The sequence below is a fragment of the Solenopsis invicta genome, chromosome 12, assembly GCF_016802725.1.
Source record: "Solenopsis invicta isolate M01_SB chromosome 12, UNIL_Sinv_3.0, whole genome shotgun sequence".
NCBI classification, from domain to species: Eukaryota; Metazoa; Arthropoda; class Insecta; order Hymenoptera; family Formicidae; genus Solenopsis; species Solenopsis invicta.
Window position 1 is genome coordinate 15,523,133 of NC_052675.1, and position 10,288 is coordinate 15,533,420.

Consider the following 10,288-nt stretch of genomic DNA (forward strand, 5'->3'; position numbering starts at 1 on the left):
GTGAGAAATTCACAATTTTCATCAAATGTATATATTTATTTGTAATATGTAAAATTAAATACGATTATGTGACAGATTATCATCTGACACTATAACGACATATATTTTTCATATGCTAGAACTTGTAATAATTTGTCCCTATATGTAGGATCCAAAATTTCTTCCAATTTTTTTTCAAGTATTGGAAGATTGTTCCTATAATTATGTACGATTTCTTTAAAAGACGATAATAAAGGAAAATCGGTACCTAAACGATAATTTATCCATCTCACAGCATCAGGTGGTAACGCACTATCAATAGAATAGCGTTGTCTTATCGATTGTATTAAATCGAAGCACAATTTTGATATCTTCACGGGTTCGAAGACATCGTAATTTCTACATTTGTTGAACACCTAATAATAAACATTCCAATTATAATTTTTCTCATAAGCATAAAAAATAGTACTGGGTATATATATTTGGAATTTTTTTGTTATATCTCGGATATTTTCGCTTACATCAGTTTCGTCCATTTCATAATCTGTATCTCCCAGCAACGCGACGCTCCAGCAGAAAAGGACACAAAGTGCTATTCCAGGGTAATTATCAGCGATCATTTCGCTGAAGATCTGGAAGAATTCCGATAATGTTTTCTCGAGACATTCTAATTCGTTACACCGTTTGAGTTTGCAAATCAGCTTGGACGCATCACGCCGAACATTCGCGCTATCGTCGATTAATAATTGTAACAACATCGTCCACCAATCCAATACGAAATCTAAAAAAAAAAAAAAAAAACAATTTTTATATTACAATATTACGTAAGTCTAATTTCGTTGAAATTTTCAAATCACACATACGGCAATGTCCGATATTGATGTTTTTCTCAAAAAGTTCGTGCAATATATCAAAAACTGATAATCTGAAATCTTTGCATAATGAACCAATCCAATTATTGTCACAGACTTTTCTATAGACGTCTTCTATGTATTTCATCCTAAGTTCTTCATCCTTAAAATAGATACAAAAATATGTCGAAAAACATTACAAAAGATATATCAAATATAATAAAGATGAAAATAAAAAACAGAAATTCGGAAAAAGTAAATCTTAAAAATGAGTAAAATAACGAGCAAACCTTTAATTCGTGAGTCAATGTCGTCATGCATTTCCCTAGCAATCTCAAATAATTAACACGTTGAGAATAGATATTGTTTACGTCACATAGATGTATTTCTCTGAAAACCAAGTTACAAATTTCACGTTTGTCAATGAAACAACATTCGTTTTTGTCCATCAGGCTGTTATATAAAAAATCGAAGATCGCATCTTGCAATTTAGGATTATATTTATATAAATCTTTGGCAAAATCGGCAGCTGCACGAATAATGTAAGTACTCAATAATTTTCTTTGCTGATAAGATTCCTTTTTTAGTACTTCGGAAACGGTAGTCCAAGCAATATACTGTACTTCTGCTTCTGGTACAATCAAAAGTCGCGAATAAATCTTGAACGCATTACTGTTCTCATCGTGCACCGTTTGTAAGAAATTTGAATATCTCTCCACGCAAAGTATGAATTTGATTACAGACACTTTGTACATTTGTTCACCTGGTCCTTCTCTTAATAAATCTTTCTCGACTAAGTGCTGCTGCAGCATATGCAATATATCTTTCATATTACAACATTCAATCCTAAAAGCATGAATAATGTGTTAGTACAAGTGTACAATGTCTGCTTCGAATACCATAGCATCTGTGAAATTATCTTTCTTACATATTTTTGTCTAAGTTATGTAATTTACGAAGAATGTCAATGTATATACTAGCAATAGGAAAGCAACTGAATCCATTGGCATTTTTCTCCAATTCTTTCAGTATCCAATTCGTAGCGCGTAAAAAATTTGTGACGTCAGATTTTAATAGCTGTACATGGACGGATGGCAATCTCGTCAAGATTTCTAATACCTATAATTTAATTAATTAAGAATTAATATTACAATCGTATGATTTTAATATTTCTTCTAATTTGAAATATTTTGATACTTTTATCTTAATTATTTTGAATTTTACTTTTAAAATTATTCTCTATTATTGTCAAGTTTTATGCTTGCCTGTAGCAAATAGCCATGCGTGAGGTTTGTCGAGATCCGGGTATCTCGTGCCATACATAAAACGAGAAATAACTTTTTCACAACATTATAGGCTGTATTCTCCGTTAGTAATGGCACCAGTGCTCTAGCTGCAAGTTCACGCGTTTTATGTACAGGGCTTTTAGCACATTGTGATACCAAACTAACAAATTCATTTATCTGGAAACACACCTGCCATCATATCTTTCATCTCTAACCGACAGTGAAAAAATTTGATTGTTTATAAGCACCTTCCAAGCAATGTCAGTACCATCAAAATGATAATTAATATACAATCGTGATAACAGCAATAAAATTGCATGCACGTTGGATTTTATTATGGCACCGTTGGTCAATACAAATGTTTGCAATTCATTCAAAATAAAGGACAGCAGACTGGGATATCTTTCGAAAAATATTCTCCCTGTCATTTTGTTATCCGTCGTCAAGTTAATGTGATCCTTGGTTCTTTGAACACCAAAAATTCGAATTATAAGTGCGCTAAACAATAACGTGGCGGCATTACGTTCCTACAGTTTGATTGGGAAATTATTCTCTGCATAATTTGAAATAATAGACTTCATGAAAATTATAGTATAATACCACTTACTGCCCATGTTCCACTTTCATAATTTCTAAAGGCAACCATTAAACCATCCGCAATATAATTCTTAACCATGTCTCCGAGTTGAGAATGTCTGAACAAAGCTCTGAGAATATTCATGGAATGAGTTTTTATCTCGGTCATGTCAAGTTTAATTTCCCTATAATGATACTCGTTTCTATTTTCTATTAGTGGTTCGGCTAAATGCTCATACTTGGCAAATATTGTATTTTGGTACATTATGCTCTTTACTTTCTGCCATAAATTAATTGTACTCTCAAGCTGCGAGAATTGTAATAAAATTTTCATAACTGAGTGAAACGCCGAGCTTTCTGAATTAGTATGAATTTTTGGTTCCGATGATAACACTGCCTGTTTTGGAATAAATTCATCGTAGTGTTATATCCTTAATCTCGATCTTTAAATCTTTTTTTTTACAAGATTTTATTTTGCTCTTACCTGTATCATAAACGGAACACCCGCACTTCTTCTTGTCGCACATAATTTCGTATATCCTGGCATTAAACCTGTAATGCCAACCAAGATATCGTGCAACCAATGCATAGGGAGCGCATTTAAAGTCGTGTTTGTTAATCGCCATAATCGTGTGCATAATTGATGAAAACCAACATACGCTTGTTCAAACGCGCCTCTGTGTTTCGTCTCGCACAATAATGAGACTAAATGTTTCATTATGTGCTCAATCTGTTAACATATTATTCCTTAATTTAACGTTAAAATGTAAAAGCGTGCATATTTGTGTAAATCTCACTTGTTCCTCTGTTAATAGTCCCTCTAGAGATTCATCAGTTTGTATTGATGCCTTGGAAGCGAATAGACCAAATAATTGACTAACTTCTTTAACAGTACGCCAAGAACAAAGTAGCACCATTTGTGGCGTTATAATATCCTTCTCAGGAAATGATGCATCGTCTAAATTTAGCGTCTTCAAGTCCATTGGCAAATGTCCTTCTGGGGAGGAATTATTTACCACCACAGAAACAGCATGATTCAATTCAAAGCACAATAATACAATATTAGCTATTGTACTCTGCCATAATTTGCTTGCTCCTGTGTCTCTAAAGGAAAAATGATTTTCTTTTTTAATTTATAAAGCTCATATTTCTTTAATTTAATACTTCATTACCTCAAGTCACAGTCTGAAAGCAAGCTTCTCATGCAGAATAAATATCCATATAAAGAATTTTTAACAATTGCCATTCCTACGTTCTTTTTTGCTAAGGATAATGCTTCCTAAAAAGAATAAAAATAATATAGTATATTGCACTTTTGACGACGTTAAAATAAATACCATGTTTTATACATACTTGTAATTTTCTGTACAATAGCAATACCAATTGCAGTGTTATTGCTTCAGTAATGTCCTCATTCATACTGCAATAATCATCAAGTACATTTTTTATAACAGGGGATAACTTGGATATTTTTAACATGTAAGCAGCTGTAGAGCTATCTATAGGTCGTATACTGTTACCCAATTTAAGAGCAACTTCAATAATTAATCGAATCTGGGATTCTAAATCTAGGAGTAATAATGCTGGACTCATTGGCTTTATTATCTGATATGCCATTTCCTTATTCGGCTCATATGTATCTAGCAGTAAACATTGGAATATTGTCTCAGCTTGCTCCTTCTCCCATTTAATATCTTGGAATTCATTATGTAAGAGATCTTGTGTCAGTAAAAGTATCTGCAAGCTGGAACGTCTGCGACCATACGTTGCATCTGGGTACAAATTGCTCACACAAATTTGACGCAAGTTCACAAAAAACATGACATAATTTTTCATATCCTGTTCAATTTGTTCAGATGTTTGATAAGATAAAGTCAAGGTGTTTTCATACATTTCCGAAGCAATACCTTGTTCTGTAAAGTGACTTCTCATTTTTAGTTCCTGGGACAATTGTCTCTGCATAACAGCCAGACTATCTTTCAATCGTTTCAAAGCCTAGAGAGTAATAAATTTAATCTAAATGAAATTTTAATGAGGACTAATATTTCTCATTACCTTTTTAACAAGGGGCACATATTCCATTTTCTCACATAAATTATAGTTCAAAAATAATAGTATCATGTCAAGTTCCATACGAGTAAAGCGCAACGTGCTTTTTCTCGATTCCACCAAGAGTGCCAGCATCTCCAGTCTGCACTATACAAGCATTCAAAACAGTTTTTTATTGCCTGATTAGAATATCATTTGAGTTTCTAAGACGGATATTGTTTATGAAATAGATTATTTTTAGGAGTTAATAAATTGTTACCTCTTCGCTGTAATGTCTGGCGCACGTTTCCAAAACATTGTACTCCAAGATATTTCGCCATTTGACAGTCTGTTGCGCGAGTTTCTCGTCAGTGTCCAGTTCGCCCTTTTGCTTCGATGCTCGCAAGCTGCTCAGCAGCGCACGGAGTTCATTTTCGTTCATAATAATCGATTGCTAAAGCTGTGCTATCACAGCAACGTGCGATTCATCCGTTCACGTGTTTGGAGACTTGTATTTACTTCTTGACACGTTTATCGACATCGAAAAGCACGTCAATCGCGACTGTTGGTACACCTGGCGAAGGTAGCGCCAAGTGCGCGTACACGGACTTCAAATCATTCTTGCCCTAACCGCTTTCGCGCGATTGACCGATTCGTCGCACTGTATCGACGATAATTAATTTATGCGAACGCAATGAGAACGAGGCGCGAATACCGAAGAGTACGGACGAATAAACGGTAGACACAAGTACAAATTGACTCACCGTTCGCCGCTGATTGCTACGTCCAACTCCTCGGTCGTAGCTCTCGAACATTCGAGAGTCAAAAGATCCTCACGACGATTCGTCTTGATTCACACTTGGCACGAACGCGTGGCCCTTCGTTTTCGGCAGTCCCGGTACTCACGCGCGTCACGGAAATCCGAGAATCTCGAGATACAAGGCAACGAAGAAGACATGAAACACGACTGAACGCGATACGACTTCGCAGTCTTCGCACCATGCATCGTATCCGACACGACGGATGTTGGCACGAACGTTCAACGCTTCACCTCACTTTCAATACTCCACGACACTCTCGAAACACTCGCTCGAGTCAAACACTCGTACGGGACGACGAAAATGCAAATTGACACGTGCTGCGACGCGCCGCGATCTTCCGCCGTCCTACCTAACCGACCGCCTGCTGCTACTGCGTAGCCGGCGTAGCGGCGTGACGTATGACTCACGTGACTGGCGCCTGCGCGTCGCTACGCCGCTACCGCCGCCGCTACGCAGTAGTAGCAATCGGTCGGTTAGAGAGTACGGTGGAAGGTCGTGGCGCGTCGCGGCGCATTTCAACTCGCATCCTCGTCATCCCGTACGAGTGTTTGACACGAGCGAGTGTTTCGAGAGTGTCGAGGACTACCGACAGTGAAGTGTCGGCCTTCGCACCGACATTCGTCGTGTCGAATGCATGGTGCGAAGTCGTGTCGCGTTCAATCGTGTTTCCCATCTTCTCCGTTGCTTCGTATCTCGAGTTTTCGACGCACGTGAGTACTGGAAGTATCGAAAGCGAAGTATCGCGCGTTCGTGTCGAGTGTGAATCAAGACGCATCGTCGTGAGAAGGACAGAGAAGGATCTCGAATGTTCTACAGGTGCAGTCGAGACGGAGCTGGACGGAGTAACCAGCGACGAACGGTGAGTGAATTCATTTGTATCTACCGTTTATTTGCCCTCCCCCCCCCTCTTCTCTCATATTTCAGTATTTGCGCCTCTTCCCTTCTTCTTCTTGATTAATGGTACCCACTCCCTGTATATTGCGCCTCTTCCCGATTGCGCTCGTATAAATTTCGACAAGACTCAATGAATCGCGCGAAAGTCGTTGGGATAGGAAAAATTTGAAATTTATGTACGCTCGCTTGGCGCTCATTTCGCCAGGTGTGCCAACAGTCGCGGGTGATAAGTTTTCCGAGGTCTAACCTGAATGTACAATTGGCATCGTAGTGTATGACCACGTTGTAGAGATGGCGTGAGCCATCCGATCGACGCACGCAGTATCTGTTTACCCAATCGTTAGAAATTTTAATTCGTTAGTATAAGAACAATCACCGGTCATGACTTAGCTGTGACTTTAATTTGGAGTGTTTTTATGTCCATAAAATGTGAACATTTAACGTATTCAATGCCTACGAATCCTGTGGGTAATCCTATCCACGATTTTGTGATTTTTTCCGCACTAAATAAGTGAGGTGGTTATAAGACAGACAAAAATAAACGATCAATCTGCTAGACGCTTTTGACTAATGTAATCCATTACATTTCTAGACTACCGAAATTACCTACATAATTTACAAGCATTGGGGATTTATAGACATTGCATTAATAGATATGAAGTTGACGCTCAACTTAAAAAAAAAAATAGATTGAATTATCTAATAGAAATGACGGTACTTATCATTCTATTTTAGTTAGCCAATTAATTGTACGTAAACAGATTGTCAAATTAATTCACTCACCGATTGTTGCTGCTACTGCCGCTGTTATTGCATTTCCTTTCTGAATTCTGAAAATGTAATAAATATAATCTATCCAAATTTAATCCATTTTACTCCTGATCAAAGCATCTTGATTGTTTACGTCCAAAATATATAATCAACGTTAATATATATATACAACAAAATTTGTTTAACGTATCATCTATGCAAGCAATAATTAATGGATCACAAAAGATTTCAATTTTATTAAAAATATTGAAAATTATATTTCATTTTTTACTTTTAGTATTTTTATTTTGTTAATATTAAAGTCATAGATATTTTAACAATTTTATAACTTAGTTACTTTTTCACATTGAATTATCTAATTTATAATAATCAACATTGCATTGTCTACGCGTAAAAGATTTATATAACATATATAATACGCAACAAAATAATTCATAGACAATCTTAAAACATAAGGTACAACCTTGCTCTTGGTCATAGCCCGGAAGAGAGTCACAAAATCGTGGATATTACCCACGGGTTTCATAGACATCAGTTACGTAGTCCAATATCCACATTATATGGACATAAAGGCGCTCCAAAGTAAAATCAAAGCTAAATCCTATCCGCTCTCAGGCTTTTTTTTATTATACTGTTACTGCTAAGAGAGAAAATCAATCTCTCGGCGTGTAAGAAAATTATTCGAAGCGTTATATTATTTAAGCGCATTTATTTAATTATTAAACACGTAGACCGGAAAAATAATAAATAATCTTTGAATTTTATTTTTTCGTGTGCTGGCACTTCATCTATTTTTCAAACATTGCAATTTTCAAGCGATCGTAATTAACGCACCGTTTCGATTAATTGTATTTCTAACTAAAATGTTTCAATTTGAAACTTTCAAATTTTGTTTAATTTGTATGTTATGTAATTACTGTTTGGGACGGAGGAATGGGAATGTTATTAAAGCGATGCATCAAGGTTGAACGTTTACGCGTAAAATATAAACACTCTATGTTACGTGTATATAGTTTAAACTATGTAAGCTATATTTTACGTATTATTTATATAAACAATAATCTAAAGATCATAAAAAAATTTAAAGATAATAAAAAAATTATCTTCTATTTTTCAATATTATATAATATACTTATTCCGTTTTTTAATACATATTATACATTTAATATTATATATTATTACTACTTATAATAATTTACATTTTTAGTCAACACAATTTGTAACCACTGTATAATTTGGGAATAATATTTTATTCTCAACAAATATTTTGTGATTTTTTTAACACAGTTACTTGCATCATTTACTATTCCCTTTTATGTAATATAAATGTGCAAATAATGCATATTATTTACATAGCAGATATATAATATTTCAACGTATAGAATTTAATAATTGGAATTGTATAATAGACGTACGTTATGTAAAGAGAAAGAAATAGTTATATAACATAAATACCATCACTTTTACTTAAAAAAAAGCGAAATTATAACTACGACATTGCAATAAGTTTCACGTTACATAAAATGTGATACTGAAACTTACAGCTATTACATAGTAGTATAATACATACATATTTGGACTGGGTTGTTTGTATTGTCTATACATATATAAAGAGATTCATATAAACATAACGTTAACAATACGTAATCGTTACAGACGTAATGTTGAAATGTATGGTATAATCCTGATATATGAATATGCCATAAACTTCAAGATTACGTAGATTTTTTACGTTAAATTTACATAAATCTTATGTAGACAATATAAGCAATATAAATTATTATATAAATTGAATAAGATAATAAAAAATAAAGTAATTAAATTATAAGGCTGTTAATATGTCTGAATAAGTATTTATAAAATAAAAATATAATATTAAAAATTAAAAATAAAATATAATTTTTATTAAATGACGAAATTTGAATTTTTTCAGAATTCACAGATTATTATTGTTTGCACAGGTTTAAATTATCCAAGAAACATGTATGCTTTTTAAAACATATTTTTACATATTTTGTATATACGTTGCTGTCTGGGTTTACACACGTATAAGCGTAGATTATATATTACGTGTAAACGCCTCACGTGCTTAAATTGTTTTCGCAATCGATCGCGTCAACATTGTTTTTTTTTCTTTTTTTTTTTACATTTTTATCTCGAGAAACAGATCTATTTTCTAACCATTACCGATAATTTTATGTCCAATTTAGTAAAGGGTATAAAAGAAGTAAGTATTTATATCGAACTATCTCTAATCGAATTTAATTTTATGATGAATGCGTAATGGACCTCTCTTCTCTCACGTTCTTATCTACTTTTGTAATTTAAATTTTCACGGTCCAATTTTGATAACCATTGCATAAAAATGGAAAGAAAGTCTACGTTTTTCACTGCGAATAATCATTTCATACGAGTATCTCATCACGATGTGTCTCCTGTATGTGAAAGGATGCGTCTCGAGTGAACGTACCATTGTGCAGGATGGTACTATGTGTACATACGCAGACCGTATAGTTGCTTTGATATCCTGCGGTATAATCTGCACTTACATTTGTTCTGTTGGCGAGGCTTATCTCGACGGCATATATTACATATATCTCCGGTTCGCGCCTTGACGTATGGCTATCACTAAATTTAGAAGGTACGTTGCAAGTTACAATCTTCCGCTGGCCTTCGCGTCGCACGATGTGTCTACGCTCGCCATCAATTTGACACTAGATTCGCGAAAAAATTCTCTTTGTTCTCTTGACTTCTAAAGCTCTACTCGCACATCGGTATTCATTTTACGAAAGACAGAAATAGAACCAGGACTTTCATTGTTTCGCGAAGAATATAATTTGTAAGGAAATGCGAGAAAGAAATGTTCTTGGTTTTATTTTACCGAGAATCATATTGATATCGCTGTATGAACGCTCGTGATGCATTATTTAATAATAATGGTTTAAGTTTTGTTTGAAAAAAATTAATTGTTAATTTATAATATTAGCCATCAAAAATAGAAACCTTTTTCAAATATTTTTAATATTACGTAATAAAATGATACATTTTATACAATTGAATTTGAAATGGAGTGATTATCAAT

General features: G+C 34.3%; 1 protein-coding gene across 2 annotated transcripts; it reads right to left on the reverse strand.

Moving 5' to 3' along the window:
- Window positions 1-15: 15 nt before the first annotated feature.
- On the reverse strand, window positions 16-5,867 carry LOC105201767 (thyroid adenoma-associated protein). 2 transcript variants are annotated; one of them, XM_026135943.2, is made up of 14 exons: window positions 5,001-5,867; window positions 4,748-4,883; window positions 4,046-4,687; window positions 3,865-3,971; window positions 3,490-3,796; window positions 3,177-3,422; window positions 2,724-3,089; window positions 2,365-2,643; window positions 2,096-2,293; window positions 1,759-1,949; window positions 1,121-1,676; window positions 843-993; window positions 501-760; window positions 16-395 (listed from the first exon to the last, which is right to left on the reverse strand). In XM_026135943.2, exons 1-14 carry the CDS (start codon window positions 5,036-5,038, stop codon window positions 90-92), a joined length of 3,783 nt encoding a protein of 1,260 aa, XP_025991728.1. In that variant the 5' UTR covers window positions 5,039-5,867; the 3' UTR covers window positions 16-89. The 2 variants fall into 2 exon arrangements, with proteins under 2 accessions (XP_025991728.1, XP_011168258.1); XM_011169956.3 differs by having other exon boundaries at window positions 4,748-4,888; window positions 5,001-5,162.
- Between the last annotated feature and the right edge of the window lie 4,421 nt (window positions 5,868-10,288).